Consider the following 19,664-nt stretch of genomic DNA (forward strand, 5'->3'; position numbering starts at 1 on the left):
TGAACAGAGACACAGATGGACACATGAGGAACATCAGTATTTTTGTCTTGTTGGCCAGTAAAATATATTTTTAAACTAAATACATTTACTTAAGAAGTATTATTTATCATTTACAAAACTAGATATTTATGAATAATATATATATATATATTTATAATTAGTGATTTTTTAAAGGAAACTAATACTTTTATTCAGCATTAAATCACAATAAAGTTACAAAAGATTGTATTTGAAATAAATGCTGCTCTTTCTGTTACTTTTTTATTCATCAAAGGATCCTGAAAAATAAAATGCATCATGATTTCCACAAAAATATGAATCAGTACAACTTCATATACATTAATAATAATCAGAAATGTTTCTTAAACAGCAAATCATCATATTAGAATGATTTCTGAAGGATCATGTGACACTGAAGACTGGAGTAATGATGCTGAAAATTCAGCTTTGATCACAGGAATAAATTATTTTAAAAAAATATATTACATAGAAAACAGCTATTTTAAATTGTAAAAATATTTTACATTTTTACTGTATTTTTGTTTATCAAATTAATACAGACTTGGTGAGCAGAAGAAACTTTTAGAGAAACTTTTGAATGGTAGTGTCACTGTTGATTTTAGAGAACATATCTTCTGTTTTTTGTCTCTTATTTCAAACATTTTACTAGATTTATGATCAAAACAAATTTTTAAAGAAAAGAGATAGTCATTTGAATTTGATGGAAATAATTATTCACAAAAGAAGGAAATCAGAATGAAAAAAACAAAAGCTATGAAAAATAAACCAGGAAAATCCACACACTGTTTATAATAACAATAATAATGTTTAATTGATGGAAACACATTGCTGTTCAACAGGGTCAGGCCGCATCTGCAAAATGCAGTGAAATCCTACACTTTTAGGTTAAAAATACGAAATAATTATTCTTAAAGATTAATATACTGTCTTTTCAGTGGACAAAAAAGACGTCTTTGTAAATAAAAGTGTTGTTTGCCCATGCAATATTCAAGTTTAGTATCTAGAAATGTAATACTTATCACACTAAGCAATAGTTAAAATATACAAACTAATTCTTTTATAGAGATAATTATACAGTCTTTTCAATGGATGTTTATGCTTTCTAAATAAAACACGAGTCACCAGCTACAGGTATGAGCGAAGGTGATGCTATTAATGCAAATACCACTAATAAAAAAACAAATAAGTACATAAATAAAACCCAATAAATGAATGAATCTTTAAAAAGCAGTGAGACTGGGGGTATCAGCGCGGCCCGCGGGGCAACAGTCAAGACGTTTGGCAGGATCTCATGTGCTCGTTGGAGCCCGTCAGTGATGGACCTCGAGGCTTCAGCGTTTCTTTATCCAGGCAGACAACAGCAGACTGCCAAACTCTCTCCCTCTCCCTCTTTCTCTCGGGGATCTTGCCAGGGGTTTTTTGCCCCTTTCGGTTTTTCCTTAATTTCCCACAAGTCCAGATGGTACTATTCTTCCTCGTGTCTCCATCACGGGAGGAGCTGAGGTGTGGATGAGGGAGGAAATGATTCGAGTTCATCTGAGGATATGGTTTACGCAGAGTAATCTGCATAAAGATTGATATAAACAGTCATGAACTGCACACAGCCTGAATGGTAACTAAACTACATGACTAATTGTATATGCGGTTTCTCTGCAGAAAACAGACAGAGAGGGATCAACCGTATGGCACAGTAATAAAAGTCTTGTTTATATCGTTACATTATCGGGCAGCTCTCTATATGAAGTTGGATATTTAGTATATTCAACTTTTTTTCATGTACATGAAGTATACTCACATAAAGTGATATATGAACTGCTTGATTGAGTCCAGCTCTTTATATAAACTTTGATACAGTAAGATATACAATTTCACCTGCATACATACAAAATCACAAAATGATTAAGACTATATAGCAGATCTCAACTGCTTGATTGTTTATATTGTAAATGTAAACCATATCACACAGATCTAAATATAAAGTTGGATATCGAAGCATGTCATCAAGTTGTGTAAAGCAATATATATATATATACTATACAGCAAATCTCAACTGCTTGATTGCTTGTATCGTCGCAAAATGTAAAATAATAAGCTCTAATCTGCTAAATATGACTGTAAGGCATGAAGATATTAAGATATTATAAACATTAACATCATTTTCTGTAAAGCTGCTGTGAAACAATGTGTGCTGTGAAAAGCGGGATACGTTCAAAATGCATGCAATCCACTGCAATAAAGGCTTTAAAAAAATAACTTTAGATTGTTCGAAAATATTGTAAGTGGGCATTATAAGGGGAAAATGTTTGGTTATTTTAATATAAGCTTTAAAAAAGTAATTTTTCATTGTTTTGAAATGATTGTAAGTGGGCATTATAAGGGGAAAATGTTTATGAAAGTATATATAACTGGTCAAGACACGCCTCTAGCCTCTATAAGTGGATGGTTATTCAATATAAGCTTTAAAAAAATACATTTTCATTGTTTGATATCATTGTAAGTTGACATTATAAGCACTGTAAACCATAACGCTCAAAATAATTCACTGGTTTGAGTAGGACAAACTTAAATTAGTTCACTCAAATTGACTTTTATGAGTATTTAGCACTTTCTTTTTTTTTTAGTTCACAGAACTTATATATTTTAAGTAAACTGAACGGTTTCATTGTTTTGAGTTTTATGAACGCATTTCTTTTAATTTAGATGAACTAAAACTGGGCTGGGATTTCTATTTTCCAGCATGTTTTGCCCATGGCACTCGAAAGGGAGAGTAAATGCTAAAATTAAGTGTTATATAATGTTTTTTTGCGGATGCCCTTTGAATTTCTTAACTTAAAAATTTTGAGGCAACTGAACTTATTCAGACTTACAGTGAGGGAAAAATGTATATGAAAGTATATATAACTTTGGTTGGGAGTCGGGACACGTCTCTAACCTCCATATATGAATGGTTAAGCACTATACAAAAAAATTTAGACTTGAAAAATTGACTTACGCATGTCACATTTCAGCACTAATCCAAGCAGAAAATATGTTCAAAATGCATGCAATCCATTGCAATATAAACTTAAAAAAACTTTAAATTGTTCGAAAACATTATATGGGAAAAATGTATATGAAAAGACATAACTTTGATTGGGACACATCTCTAACCTGCATATGTGGATAGTTAGGGTGCTCTTTTCTTTTCACCCATGTCTTTTTTCTTTTCTTTTGCCCTTCACAGTGCAGATGACAAAATGCATGCGGTGCATCAGTGCTGGAGGGAACAGGAAGGTATTAAAAGAAGCTCCACATGCGCCTGGATCTCTGTTTTCAACAGGACTCGTTCTCTAACGCTCTTCTTACAGTCTAGTCTGATACAAGAGGTGAAGAAAGAAACAGACCCCAACAAGAGCAGATAGAAAGATGGACGATCCGCTACCCTGAATTCCCATGTTCAGGCGATCCGACAGGCCTGTTGTGATCCAAAATAATGATCTTACTCCATTGCCCATCGGCAAGACAACATCTCACAGACAGACAGAGAGAGAGAGACAGAGATATTCCCCCGTCTCCATCTAATACATATAAGAGATGACCATTTCTCTTTGATTTTTGTCAAACACATGCTGATGTAGAGGTCAGATCTTACGTGACACAAACCTTGGAATCAAAACCGACTTCTGATGAGCGATTCATCGGTGCGTGTAAGTCTAAAAACAAGAAATGTTTTTTTAATCATTGATTTAAATGTAATCGCTGCTAGTGGTCACAAACAAAACCAGACCAGCAGCAGAATGCTTTTATTTCCTGGAGCAGCTGAGCAACAGATAATCTCTGGTACAAATGATGCTTTTTTTCACTGATAGATGCTAAACATATTCCGCTTTAGCTCCACGTTCACATTGATTTAGCGAAACGCACGCCACCGCGGGCCAAGACAGTCACGATGCCTCACAGATAAGGACACCGCCGGCTGCCGTTTGCATTTCTGTCTGATTTCACACACATTGATCATCAGATCGTCCAAACTGAGTTCTTTGTCCGACTCGAGAGAGAAAAACAAAGCGAATCCAGATCAAGATTAAAAGATGTGATGTGTTTACATCATATCTGCATGTTTGGAAGGGAGAGTTCATTCATGAGGATAAATGTAACATTGAAACAAACATTTTTTGTAAAGCTGCTTTGAAACAATATGCATTGTGAAAAGTGCTATGAAAATAAACTTTTGAATTGAATAAATCAGCCGTATGCAGATGTGTTCGGTCATAATGAGTAAATATGAAGTCATTTCTGTGGTCCAGATATGAAATTAATTTGTCTGAACATACAGCGAAAATACTGTGCAATGTGACACAATCACAGCCAATCAGAACATATTTGATAATATATGCATGTCCATTTTGGACCAATAATATTGCACTATGGGCAGGGCTAACAATATTTCCTGATCTTCATTGTTTGTCATGATTGCAGCTGGACAAAACACAACCTCAGAATTGCATGAAAGAGCTAGTCATTTTTTTTAAAGATTTGTCTGGTTTGGACTATGCAAGTATGTGAACACACACACACACACTCGTTATGCTAGTCAAAATTTTGTGCATTACTGTATCCTGAAATTACCAGACTGCCATTTGCAATGCACTGCATTCTCAGTATTGCCACAAGGGGCGCTATAGCGGACATTAGCAACTGTCTTCTTCTACAGTCTGTTTTCTCATTCAGCTCCAGTGTTGCCAAATCGGGCTACTTTAACACTGTTGCCGTGGGTTGTTTTTCATATCCGCGGGTTGAAGCGACCCAAAATAAGATGATATTTTGCCCCTGGAATGAATTTTTACCAGAGAGAACCCCGCCAAAAAGCAGATTTTACCCCCTGGACCTCCCCCAAAATGCGATTGGACTAGTTTTGGGCTAGTTTTGAGTAGCAATTGGGCGGGTTTTGTTATGAAAATCTGGCAACCCTTTTCAGCTCAACTATGACCAACATTTGCACAACTCAGACAGCAATGAGATTAAATGGAGGTCAAAGAGAGCCATTTGTATTGTATCCCAATATGCAATGTAATCACATTGACCTTTAATTTCCAGTGTGATGAATTAATCAATATCAACAATAATTTTCTAACATCTAAAACTGGATTAAAAATGATCAAATATCCCCAAAAATCCATAATGACAACTTTTTAAAATATAGCTGCAATTATCGGGGTTCAAGCACTTTAAGGCCTTTAAGCACATGCGTAGGTATTATGTTTTAATTAGCAAGCCTGTAACCATCTTGATCATAGATGGAAAAGACAGGCAATTTGCCATAGAAAATATATAGTTTTTAAAGCTTTTTAAGAGTTATTGATGTTGAGCCAAAAACCTAGGACTAGTTCGCCAAAGTTGGTTTTTGAAATAATCTCCAATATTTAACAAAGGATTCGATGGACAGCAGTGGTCCCAGAGACAAAGTTGCTCAGAATGAGGAGTTCTATCAATCACACGATATATGAACATTTACACAAGTACTCACATGCCTCTAGGGCCTTGAGTCAAACAGGGCCAGCGATTTAGTTCAGATCGGCTTCCATTACCCTTTTTCACTGATAGCTGATCAAAATTCATTGCCGATGGTGGACATGTTTTTTGAGATACATCAATGTCCTCACAGATAATCATGGTGCTTTGGAAAAAGACACTGCATGCCAATTTTCAAGTCGTTTGGACAAACAGTGAAGTAGTTATAGCCGTTTTCATGTTTTTCCCTGTTATAGCACCACCAAGTGGCCAGTCGCCGCATGCTTTTTCATGCGTCCACAGAATGAGCTTTTACATAGGTGTACCAAGTTTGGTGAAAATGTCTCATTCCTTTCATGAGTTATAGCCATTTTAGTAAAAGTGGCTCCACCCACTTTGAGCATTTTGGCGGCTCTTAGGAACCGTGAAGCATAATTTTGATTTTTTTTTTTTTTTTTTTATAATTATTGACAATCAGACTCCAGAGAATCTCACTACACTGGTTTAGTTTCGATCGGGCCAAAAACCAAGGGCTAGTTCGTAAAAGTAGGTATTTTCAAAAAAATCCAAAGTACCTGAAAAGTTATGAGCAATTTCGTACTTTTGACCGCTGTAGCGCCACCATCAGGCCATTTGAGGCGAGCCTTGGCTCAAAGATTCAAGTCTCTACAACTTACGGTTTGGTCTGACCGATCACTTTTAGGGGAGGATGCTGATCCTTGGAAAATGTAACAATTATAACAGGGTTTTAGCATTATGCCTTGAACCCTTATGAATATAATGCATGTGACAACAATGCAGCATTTACCATGGCATGCTGCGTACTATTTCACATACTATTTAGTTTAAGAGTAAGCAGTATTCAGTGTTTACAGTAGTACACAACATGCATTCTATTCCAAACATCCAGTGAATGTGGATTTTTCCAGAAGAACAGAATAATCCTTCATTTAAATACCTTAAAGTCATCCGGCAGGAGCAGTTTGCAGGTTCGCAGGAAGCTCAGAATATAGCGGAATATCTCTCCGTCCCTGTCGATGAAGTAATGCTGCTTTAAACTGTCCAGAACGATCGGCTCGGTTCCGTTAAACAGCCTGCTGATCCTGAAAATTAAAACACACACACACAGTTAATGGAGTGAGGCCAGCCTCCTTTAAATGCATGAAACAATTAGCATTTATTTTTCAATTTTATTAGTGGCCAGCCAAAAACGTATTAAAGCTCGCTTCTGAAACAAGAGGCTTTAGGCGGATTTCAGTGGCTCAGAAAAGCGTTTCAAGTCCTTCTACTGTGGGATTCATACAGAGCTGAACACAGCTCAATGTTTTATCATCTCAACAGTCACAAGCCAATTAAATCACTCCCACATAATATCATGATGTCAGAAAGCATGACAAGCTACTGAAATAAAGCAGGACAGCCTTCAGATTATTTGCATATGTAAACTAGAGAGCTTAATGATATAATCACTATGAGTAATAATAATGATTAACTTAGCAAACACCAGTAATGATTGTTGGAGGGATGCAGTTGGAAGTTTCCTGTACAACAAATCATGAGGATATAAAAACATGTTGACTGTTTGTTTTTTTAAATTCTGGCGACTTTTTGTGATCTGGAATCCACTGGAATGAGGCCAGTATTAATTATTGACCAAAGCTGAGAAAAATGTTTTTTCTTGGTTGTGTGAACGTTAAGGAAACATTCAATTTTATCGTTCTTCAAACATTATGGGAATGTTACTTTTGAATGTTCTCTGAATATTCAGAAACAGCAACATTTAAAAAAATGTTAGACGAGCATCCAAATAAAATATTTCAGAAAACATTCCACAAACGATGTATAAATAATGTTTTGAGAACATTATAAAAGACCAAAATAACTTTAAACTAACTTTCTTTTAAAGTTACTGAAGAACATTGATTCATAACGTTGAGAGAACCTTGCCGGAACGTTCTGAGAGCGTTCCCTGTTAGCTGGGCTTACAGCATCTGTTTGTCCCTTTAGTGATGGAAGGGGAAATAAAAAGAGAGACTATATCTCTCCTAATTTCATCATTTGATTTCTCCACCTTAGTAATTTTCTCCCCAAAAAAGTCAATCTATTTTTTTGTCATTTATTTGAACAAAAGACAGCACAAGCACACTTTCTCAGAAGAAAATAATAAAAATAAAGGTTCCAAAAGGTGGTTTTTACAGTGACACCACAGAAGAGCCATCCTGGGTTTCCCAAAGATCCATTTTTTCTTATTTTTATAACTTGAAGAACCTTTTTCCATGATAAAGAACATTGTGTGCAATGGAAGGATTCCACTAATGTTAAAGGTTCTTCATGGAGCCATCAATGCCAAAAAATTTAAAGATTTAAATTTAAAAAATTTTAAAAAAGATTTAAAAAATATATTATTTTGGCACTTTGTGGTTTGAAAAAATGCAATATTTCTGTGTATTTTGATAGTTGCACTCTAAGAAATGCTGGGTTAAAACAACCCAAGTTGGGTTGAAAATGGACAAACCCAGAGATTGGGTTGTTTTAACCCAGCGGTTGTGTTAAATATTTGCCTAACCTGCTTGGTAGTTTTATGTAACCTAACTATTGTTTAAACATTTGGGGTTCATTTTAAGCCAGACATATTGTAATTTTTAAACAATAGTTGGGTTAAATAAAACAATTAACCCAATCGCTGGGTCTGTCCATTTTCAACCCAACTTGGGTTGTTTTTAACATTCTTCTATTATATTAAATCTTTTTTTTTTACTAATTCTTTTACTTTTTGAGAAAAGGCTCGCCTAACAATAACTCTGAAATCATAGGAATAAAAGCATGATCTTTTGTTTTAAACCAACATTTTATTTTATAATCCCCCCTCCCAAAAAAAAAAAAAAATATATATATATATATATATATATATATATTTTTTTTTTTTTTTTTTTTTTTTTTTTTTTGGAAATTATATATAAAAATATATATATTTTATACTTATTTTGATGCTTATTGACGTAAAATAAGAAAAATTCAAGTTGGGTTGAAAATGGACAAAATGGGTTGTTTTTAACCCAGCACTTTTTAGTGTAGTTAGGATGCTCCCTAGCTCACTAGGCTTTGGAACAGAGTTTGTGTGTCCATCTCCAGATAAACAGTGCAAACTTATCCAATACATTATAACACATTCTTACTAATATCTAACAACTGTTTACTGTGAATGAAACACAACATTTCAACACTAAAACTGGTTCTCCTCCACACTGGATACCTGGAAATACCTTCATCTTTCTGCGTGTAGTTCAGTTCTCTTTATGAACTCTGATAGGATCAGCATTTCCTTCCGTTCCTAGGCTGAGCAGCAGCGCTATCACAGCACCGATGCAATCTCCTCTTTAATCACGGCTACAGTTCCTGGATCAGCTGACGGCTCTGCATAACCACAAAGAAACCGGCGAGGCCCAGCGGGGTGGCCCGACTGCTTCTCAAAGCCCGGCAGCCGAGGTACAAAAGCGTTTTTTTGTGCGTCGACTATTGACTCAGCGTAAGGAAGTGATTTGCTAACACAAACACAGTTCATTGAGCTCTGCCAGGTGCGTGTATTTACAGACTTTCCTTCATAACGTGGACTGTTTCTTCCTTTAATGCACGATGTACACTAAAAGTCTCGTCACCTTATGCACTTTCTAAAGCTCTTGTTTTCCCTGTTGTTTCCTTCTCTCTTTCTCTCTCCCCCCCTTTGGAAATCGATGCAAAATGCTTTATAAAAAACCAATACTCATCTCCCTGTAGCGCCTGCGGTCGTCCTTTCTCATATGGTCTTGCAATTCTTCCAGCTAGAATTTCACCATGCCCCTCCAGGCAAACACTGTTTTTCATCTGCACTTTTTTTAAAAAGCAATTAAAATGCTGCCTGTTTTTCTTTTCTTCCTCCTCTCCCCCCACCAGTCTCTCTCTCTCTCTCTCTCTCTCTCCATCTTTTCTCCGACACTCTCTCCCACATCCTCTTTTTCCTCTAAATCTCTCTCTGGATACGTTCACACAGCAGGGAATACGGTTGTCAGTCTCATTCAGAGCAGTAAATACGCTTGTGTTCATACACGCTTTGACTGTGATAGCGAGAGACAACCGATTTCTAGAACCGAACAGACTGAATTTTGAGACTGAGCTCAGCTGATGTGTGACAGATGAGGGCGATTCTTCAATTAGAGGCACTTTTGACTGCTTGAAATCTTGAAAAATGAAACTTCTTCAACCTATGAATTATCTGTGTTGAAATATTTATCTCACGTCCTGAATAAAGATCTGGCCTGGATTTCAGCTGGATTTGAGTATACAGTGTGCGGATGACGTTTTTCACTTATTTTGAGCGAAACTTAAGCTACGTTAACTCTGAAATCATAAGAATAAAAAAAGGTATTTTTATATCATTTCAGAGTTAACTGAAGTCTTAGAAATTAAAAGTCTTAGAAAAAAAAAAAAAAAAATATATATATATATATATATATATATTTTTTTTTTCCTAAGACTTTTAATTTCTAATATATATATATATATATATATATATATATATATATATATATATATATATATATATATATATATATATATATATATATATATAAGAATAAAAAATTATCTTTTTAATAAAAAATCTATTTTTATTTTTATAATTTCAGATTTACTGGTCTTAAAAATATTTTTGTAAATTTGAAAAAAATTATATTTTTTATGATTTCAGTCAACAGACTGCTAGCTAGTTAACTCTGAAATCATAAAAAATAAATATTTTCTTAATAAAAAACATTATTAAAAAATCAGATTTAGTGAAATTATTAAAAAATATATTTTTATGATTTTAGAATCAACAGATTTCTAGCTAGTTAACTGTGACAATTTCAGATTTACTGAAGTCTTAAAAAATATATTTTTGTAATTTTTTTTTTATGATTTCAGTCAACAGACTGCCAGCTACCTAACTCTGAAATCATAAAAAAAAAAAGTATAATCATATATATATATATATATAAAATACAGGAACAAATAATCAATTAACTGAAAATATTATATTAAAAAAAATATATACTTTAGGAAAGGCACAAAGTTTAATTCTCCTGATTTTAACCTTTCAACACTTAAAAATAAAGAAAATGTACTTAAAGATGCAATTAAAGCAACTGCATTACATGCATACATGTAAATAAAAATATTTAAAGTTATTAATATTGTACATTTTTAAACTATTTTTTCTTTAAAAAATTATTGTAGATAACAGAAGGAGCAGGAGCAGATTCAGTAACATATACTTAAACCCACATGAAGGCTGATCACGGTCATAATCACATCTGTATTCTGGGAATAAGGATTTTTTATGCATGTAAAGCAATTTGAAGAAGTTTCATTTAAGTGAACTAAAGAGTCACTCAATACAGTCATCAGTCTCAGACACTGACTCTGTTCCTCTCTTTGTCTGTTTCAGAGGCTCTGTCACCTCCAGCAGGTGAATCAGTCTCTCTGAGAGAGAAACGGGAATCGTCTGTCCTGCCGGTGGTGGGTATGACGGCTCAGACAGACACTTCCTGTCAGACTGTCTTCACTTCCTCTGTTCACAGGACAAGCCGTGTAGAAGAGAGATCTGAGCGGACAAACACTCCCACTACAGCAGTCTGACCTGACACTGACGTCCAGTTCTGGAACTGATCCAGAGCGAATGAGTCACTGCGTGTAGATCTGATCCAAAAATATGGAAAAGCCCTAAACAAATACATGTTCAAGACTTCAAATATGCAAAGATGCAAACTATGCGATTGCATGCATGATTGACGGGTGAGTGGATGTGGGTCCGGGATGGAAGTTAACGGAGTTAACTGAAATCATAAATTTTTTTTATCTTAAATTATAAAATAATTAATTAATTTTAGAATCAACAGACTGTTAGCTAGTTAACTCTGAAATCATGATAATAAAAAAAGGATTGTCTTAATAAAAATATTTTTTTATATTTATAATTTCAGATTTACTGAATATTAAGGTATATTTAAAAATATATATTTATGATTTCAGTCAATATACTGCTAGCTAATTAACTGAAATCATAAAAAATAATAACTTAATATTTTTTTTCTTTTTATGATTTCAGATTTACTATCTGAAACTTTATATATATATAGTCATAAATACTAAATTAACTGAAAATAATATTAAAAATATATACATTATTAGAAAGGCACATGATTGACAGGCGAGTAGGCGGGTGCAGGATGCATTAGAATTACTTAATTTTTATTTTTATGATTTGAGAGTTAACAGACTGCTAGTCAACTCTGAAATCATAAAAATAAAAAATTATATTTTTAACATATATATATATATATATATATATATACATATATATATATATATATATACATATACGCAGTAAAATACTAAATTAAATGAAATAATATACGGTATTGTACGAAATAGAATATTTGTTTCTAGGAAGGCACATGATTGACAGGTGAGTAGGCGGGTCCAGAATGCATTAATATTACACTACAAATCTGGTCACATATGTGTTTTGAGTGAGTCACAAAATACTTCTGCGCCCTAAATTTAGCACTGAACACTTGTGATTGGCTCGCCTGAAACGGATATAAACACCAGATGTAAACAAGTCCCAGTTCTGTTTCAAAGAGGCAAAACCCTGTCGCTTGTTCCTTTCTTGAAGTATTTATTTAAAAACAAGTATAGAGTTCAAAATCACTTTTAAAGAGCAACGAAAAACAAATCTTTTGTAATCTTCAAAAAGTCACACAGGTCAACAGATCTGTCTCACTGTCAAAACATTTGATGATCTATTGTGCAAAAATGACCCATAATTCCAGTGTGAACACTCACGATCACAACTACCGATCTCTGTTAGAAAGACCCCACAGAATGAGCATGAAACTTTCATATGTCCTGTCACTTCAGCAGACTGAGCTGGAGGGAGATGAATGTTCACACATTAGTTATAGAGCGAGTTTCTTTTCCCGCTCTGCATTATTAAGGGATCAATCTATTAAAAGACATCATCAACTTAAGGTTCTTTAACTGGACTCTCTTAGCTGTCAGCTCGGCCTCTGAGGCCAAGTGCTGGGAGAGCGTTTGTTTAACTGTGTGTGTGTGTGTTTGCATCCATGAGTGGGTTTCCCACTTGTCAGTGTGATTAGTGAAAGTGGGCGCTAATGTGCTTTGTGGACTCAAACGAAAGCACGCTTTTAATGGTGGAAGATACTTTGGACACTTAAGATACACTTAATGTATTAATGTCATTGCATTACATTTGCATTAGATTTTATAATGTTTTTGAAAGAAGTCTCTTCTGCTCACCAAAGCTGCATAAATTTAATCAAAAATACAGCAAAAATCTGATATATTATTACAATTCAAAACAACTGTTTTCTATGTTAATATATTTTAAAATGTAATTTATATCATGTGATCAAAGCTGAATTTTCAGCATCATTACTCCAGTCTTCAGTGTCACATGATCCTTCAGAAATCATTCTAATATGATTATTTGCTTCACAAGAAACATTTCTGACTGTTTTTTTTTTTTTGTGGAAACCGTGACCCAAACTGTTTGAACAGTAGTGAACAACTTTCACAAGTTGGTTTGTATGGTTTGAAATAATAAAACAACAGATCTAGTGTTGAAAATGATGAAAAAACTATGTGAACTTGACTTCATACTTCCACTAAAAATCAGTTCAGTCAATTAAAAATCAATGAAGCATCATTCAAAAATGATAAAAGCAGCATTTAAGCAAATTCAGATACTCAATTTGATACTAAAATGACATTTAGACATCTCTATGTATGACTAAAGTGAACAAATATAGAATACATAGAGTTATTTACTTCATAACCACTGCTTTTCCAATTAAAACACAAACAATCACGACAAAAACTATACTAGTAAAAATAAAAATCATTGGCACAAACCAAACCATCACTCATCACACTAAAAATAAACTTTTCCACTAATAATTCTTAAAACAGTTTTTTTCATCTGATCAAGTGTGATGAAATTCAACATTCTAAATGTTCAAACAAGTTATTCCAATGTTATTCTCTCTCTGTTCAGAAATCAGAATTAATCTCACTCCATGATGAAAGCATATGAGCGCTTACAATTCTTTCTCTCTCCTAATAAAGTAACAGAGCCAGTGAAAGGGAATATGATCATATTTACGTTCAGGATTAGTCAGACGTCATCAGAACAGATAATTAGCCTCTAATCAGCTCTAATTGAGTAATCAGCATCAAACACTCCACTAACATTACACACAGAGTCTGGGAGAACCGAGGAAAACACTTCCATTTAGCGTATTTTTCTAATTTAATACAAATGTTTCATTGGAAATGATCAGCATTATCAAAGTGCAACTGAATTAGTGAATGTCTCAGTATTTAGTGCAACTTTACTGAGCACCTGATGATCAACGAGAGCATGATCTGAGATTCCAAACAGTTTCAGGTTTAAATAAAAAAAGGTTTAAATGAACATTCTTAGAAGAAAAGATTCTATTTAGAACCTTCAAGTGTTCCATCAACCAATCATGGATTTAGTTTTAATTATTGTAATTAAACGTTATGAATTAAGCAGACCATAAACATACTATATCACAAAAAAAAAAAAAATGCAATCATTTAAGACGTTTCCCCTTATATAGAACCTTTTTGGTATAAAAGGTTCTTTAAAATTGAGTCAAAAACCCTATAGAGCTCCACTGTACTTCAAGCAAAACGACTATAACAGTTCATAATGGTTTCTACAATGTAAAAATAATCTCTCCAAGATAAAACCACGACATTTGCACACCCTGAAAAAGCCATTAAAACATAAACGTAACTTTATCGCCGCACTGCTGACTGCACACGTTTACGTAACAGGACGGAGAGGCCAGGGGTCTTACCGTGAGTCTGGGTATTTGGTGAGGGTCGCCAGGCTGCTGGTGTACATGTGGCCACCCACGTCGATGTGCACGGGCGCGTTGGCTTTGGTGAGCTGAGCCGGCAGTGGAATCCCCTGCGCGGCCAGAGGAGAGACCGGAGACCGGGTCAGAGACAGGCGTGACATGCTTCTCCCTTCCTGGAAGCAGACAAACGGGAAAGCCATGGAGAAATGATGCTGCCTTCACGGTGCGTTAGCGTCTCTCCCACCTTGAGCGCCTGTGCGAGACTTATCAGATCGTTTTCTCATCTGCCCCATCGCATATTTAGCTTACAAATTATTGCCACGGCTCTAATGAAGTATGTTTGCATCTTTTCACTGGTGCGGCCCGAGGGCAGGATACAAGGATGTTTATTAACGCTGGAGAGAGAGGGAGCGGGAGAGAGATATGCGAGGTGTTCGCCTCCGGGGATGGGAGAGGAGAAAAAAAAGCAAGTTTCTAATTAAAGGTCGTGTTATGTGCTAGACGTGATATCCTCCGACACCTCAGCAACCAATCTGAACATTTGGGAAACGAGGGCATTGTGCGCGTTCACGTGGAATACCAGGCATCACTTCCAACCAGGAGAGGTTCGGAATTACTCAACTTCCACTGGCACTTGATTTCCATGATGGAAGCTGTTTCTTCAATGCATAATTTGCAGTTGTTCAAGCACAATCTTAAATGACTCTTCGACTCGAGTCTCATCTCTGTTCGGAGCAATTTTGAAACTTTGGATTGTGGCATTCCTCATTCCTTATTTTTAAGTCAATTTGCATGCATAAAGCATCTGCTAAATGAATGCACGCCAGCGTAAAGGTTTGGTGTGACATGCATTTCACACTTACTAATGCTCCGAATAAATCCAGGAGTTTTTCTAATGAAAAAGCAAGCCTTTTATTTAACTCTGTTCGAACTTAAAGGCTTGTTTGTACAAGTCAAAACTTTACCTCACAATGCCCGGATCACACATGGAAATACGACTTAACATATTCCAGCTTCATTGTGAACCTGGAGTTCAAAGAGATTTCAACGACAAGTTCTTCCATGCAGTGCCTCATTTGTGCGCCAGTTATTTTAACCATACATGGTAAACAGAAGGCAGTTGTTATGGGCTCAGCTCAGCTCCAGCGCTGGAGGCGATGCGCTGGAGGCAGACGGCAGAATTTTCCAGGGTGTTGCCACCAAGCCCTGAGCACTAATGTTCATTTAATACACAAGCAAGATGATACATTACAGATTCCATTGAAAAAAAAAGAAAAAAAAAGACTTAAGACGTTTTGGCATATGAAGCTATCCCTCATCTCCATATAGCTACGGGCGTTGTAACCAAAAGCCCAGATATTAATGCCGAGGGAATACAGTGGATTTACCCCCTCTCTCTCTCTCTCTCTCTCTCTCTCTCTCTTTGTTAATAGGAGGGACCAGGTAGAAGAGTAAAGGAATACTACATTGTTAAAGTCACAAGTGCAGAAATATTCATTAACATGAGCAAAACTTCACTCAAACTGACCCCAAAACACTCCATACCCAAATCAGATGAAAAATAATCTTGTTTTCATGCAAAAACCTTCCTGTGATGTGAAGAGATATTAGTTTAAGGAACTGGTTCCCAAAAATAATGAAATGGGAGCCACATACTATACTAAATGTTTCCTTTTTTTTCATTTTAAACTTGTAGCAGCTTTTAGGCAGTGGATATAAAACCATCTTGACCACACTGAACTGGTCTGTGTTCAAAGCTACCAGTTTACCAGTCAAACTTTGTTTTTCCTCCCAATAAACGCGTTTATTTTCAACGCTTAATGGCGGATTTTTTAAAAAATGCCTGCGAAGTTACACCTAAACTTAGACATACAGCGAAATCAACGCGTTTCCTGCTTTCTTTCTCCAGTTTCACTTCGGTGCCCTACGGGTTAAAACTTCAATTCAGATCATTTCACAACATGGCGTCTCACTCACAAGCGATAAAGCTTCAGGTATGAGGCACATCCTCACAATATCACAGGTTCTCGCTGCGCAGAGGGTGTTTAATAAGGTTAGAGAATCAGAAAGGCTTGAAATGTCTCACAGGACACGATGCGTAGATGCGTTTTGAGGACGCGTCGCGTTTTCGCGGCGTCGCAGTCATTCTCGGTAAAAAAAAACAAAAAAAAAACACAAAAGCACCATCATCACATCAATCATCTACTCTACATTGAGGTGAGATTTAATTGGAAATGGTACCGTTTCAAACATCGTAGGTGTCCGAATCGCGATCCGAGTCCGGTTCAATCTGCTCCCAGATGAATGCGTTGCTCGATCTCTGTCAAGTTTCTATCCGATAAAGCTATTCTCTTCCTGTCCGGAGTGCAAACCTCGTCAAACTGCATTAAAACACGCCATAGATGGGTCGCGAAGGCTGTGGGTGACTATAACGAGCAGCGCTGCTGTGGTCTGGACGCGTTCAGAGCTCGAGCGCAAACGCGCGCAGGACTGTCTTACCTTCTCCAGGAGACCAGAGCTCTCCTTCCCCCTCTTGATCTTCTTATTTCTTAATACTCTGATTCGGTCGCGTATATCAGCCTCGCCACTGTCTTTTTTGGCCACGGTGAATCTGCTGCTTTGCTTATGGGCAGAAGGAAGCCAATAATCCGTCTCTAAATCAGAGCAGAGCCGAAAGAAGAATTCTGGCTCCAGGCTGCGCAAACGCCTCTGGGGCCACAGGATTAGAGGACAATTAACTCAAACCCGAGCAGACTCATTGGAACAGATGCAAACCTGATATTCCCCTCGATTATTTAGCCTCGCGCTCTTTCGCGAAGTAAAAATAGCTGGCGAGGGTTTAAAGTTCGGCATATAACGGTTTACGCATCAGGCAAGTGTCACCGCGCCGTTCCTGAGACTTTGGAGAGGCAGAAAGGCTGATTTTAATCATTGTCATTTCGTCTGATGTAATATTCCCCCAGGCTCTTTCGCAAAGGCAACACATTTTCCTTCCCTGGACGAGTAAAAGTCTCTCTAGCTAAAGCAGGAGGCGCACTGGAACTTGTTGATAAAGTGGCGATAAAAGACGCGTATTCTTTTAACAAAGCGAAAAATCTGGATCTTGGTGCTCATGCATGCGGCGCTTTCCCCCGCACTCCTCTCTTTGCTCTAATGTCTGTGAGAATTGTAATGGCAAATTTACTGGAGGCCATTAAAAGCAAATGACGTCTGGACATCATTCACTGTGCGCCCTCGCAGTCCGCCCGCAGCCAAATGCGCCATTTCAATTATTGCGCACGGCTAGATGGAGATGTCTGTTCCAGGATCTCCCGGGCAAACAGGGCAGACGCGCACAACGTCAGTTTAAACCCACACAAACACAATCTTACACTTCTCGCGCTGGATTTTCGTTTATTTAACAGCAGGCAAACAAATAAAGACAGTTGTGTTGGGCATCAGCTGCGCGCAGCGGCCCCGCGTCCCCCGCGCAGGTAGTCGATTATTTATTTATCTGAATGTTTGTTTATTTGCGTGTAAATAAGTGTGAATAATTGATGTTGCGCTGAGACCCATAATTACTGGAGCTCTCGCATGCAGGACTGATGCTGAAGGAGGCTTTCCGTGATGTTTGGCGCCCACCAGTGTCAGATGAGACGAATGACAGAAAGACAGTCTCGTATAGAGTATAACAGAAAGGATTAGTTTATAATAATGATTCATTTTATTACAGTACAAGAATGGAGGAAAGACAAAGAGAAAGATGCTTCATCCTAATTTCTACAACATTTAAAAATGGACAAACCCAGTGGTTGGGTTAAATGTTTGACCTAACTTGCTGGGTAGTTTTTATTTAACTCAACTATTGTTTAAAAATGACTGCATTGCTTGCTTAAAATTAACTTAATTAATTAAATTAATTAATTAAATTAAAAGGTTGGAAATTAACATTTATTAATATGTTTAAAGTTTAATGAATAATAATTAAACAGTAAACATTTATTAAATTGCTTATTAGGAAATGTACACCTTTACTCTAAAGATAATGCTGGGTTAAAAACAACCCAAGTTGGGATAAATATGGACAAACCCAGCGACTGGGTTGTTTTAGCCCAACGGTTGGATTAAATATGGACAAACCCAATGATTGGGTTAAATATGGACAAACCCAGCGATTGGGTTAAATATGGACAAACCCAGCGACTGGGTTGTTTTAGCCCAACGGTTGGATTAAACAGTGGTTAGATTAAATATGGACAAACCCAGCGATTGGGTTAAATATATATACAAACCCAGCGATTGGGTTAAATATGGACAAACCCAGCGATTGGGTTAAATATGGACAAACCCAGCGATTGGGTTAAATATGGACAAACCCAGCGATTGGGTTAAATATGGACAAACCCAGTGATTGGGTTGTTTTAGCCCAGCAGTTGGGTTAAATATGGACAAACCCAGTGGTTGGGTTAAATGTTTTATCAACATGCTGGGCAGTTTTATTTAACTCAACTATTGCTTAAAAACCACTATATGTCTGACTTAAAATGAACCCAAAATAGGTTGGAAATTAAAAATCAGACACATGATTACTAGAGGCAACAATAATAATCAAAAGGTGAACATTTATTAATAAGCAATTTAATAAATATTGATTGTTTAATTATTATTCATTAAACGTATTAATAAATGTTAATATCCAACATATTTTGGGTTGATTTTAAGCAAGCAATGCAGTAATTTTTAAATAATAGCTGGGTTGAATAAAACTACCCAGCAAACATTTAACCCAACAACTGGGTCAAAACCCAGCATTTTTTAAAGAGCAGAATATATTAAATAAAATGAAGTAATATTATAGAATAATTATATAACTAGTTGTCACATTTCTATCACTTGCTGTATAGACACAAATATTAACATCTTGAGTACAAACATTTACAAAAATACCACTGAATTCATTGAACACTTGTTGACCTTTTGTGACAACATGCCCCAATAGTAACACACATGGTCACACTACATGGGGTAAGTTGTCACAGTGGAACCTGCATATTTATATCTCAGAAATATTAAAGCAAACAACTAGCACTGGTGTTTCCTGTATTAATAATAAAATATAATGCTGTTCTGTATAGTGCTCGTGGCAATATTTCATCGATCGGAACTGATAATCCTCTCTCAGCATCTGAAATGCATAAAAACAAGATTATTTTTCAAAACAACTGCTTAATTGATTACAAAATAAGG

General features: G+C 36.0%; 1 protein-coding gene across 3 annotated transcripts in view; it reads right to left on the minus strand.

Annotated features, from left to right (window-relative positions):
- The window catches only part of LOC137022981 (BTB/POZ domain-containing protein kctd15), a 31,721-nt gene extending 14,708 nt beyond the window's left edge, over positions 1 to 17,013 (minus strand). The window contains exons 1-3 of one of the 3 annotated variants that reach the window (XM_067389467.1): positions 16,938 to 17,013; positions 14,436 to 14,611; positions 6,470 to 6,614 (exon numbers count right to left, since the gene is read on the minus strand). In XM_067389467.1, coding sequence (XP_067245568.1) covers positions 6,470 to 6,614; positions 14,436 to 14,599 — 309 coding nt within the window. In that variant the 5' untranslated portion in view covers positions 14,600 to 14,611; positions 16,938 to 17,013. Of the gene's footprint in view, positions 1 to 6,469; positions 6,615 to 14,435; positions 14,639 to 16,679; positions 16,817 to 16,937 lie in introns of those variants that run through there. The other 2 variants (XM_067389466.1, XM_067389465.1) reach the window with 2 other exon arrangements.
- Positions 17,014 to 19,664: the final 2,651 nt, after the last annotated feature.

The sequence above is a fragment of the Chanodichthys erythropterus genome, chromosome 7 (genome assembly GCF_024489055.1).
Source record: "Chanodichthys erythropterus isolate Z2021 chromosome 7, ASM2448905v1, whole genome shotgun sequence".
In the NCBI taxonomy this organism is placed as follows: domain Eukaryota; kingdom Metazoa; phylum Chordata; class Actinopteri; order Cypriniformes; family Xenocyprididae; genus Chanodichthys; species Chanodichthys erythropterus.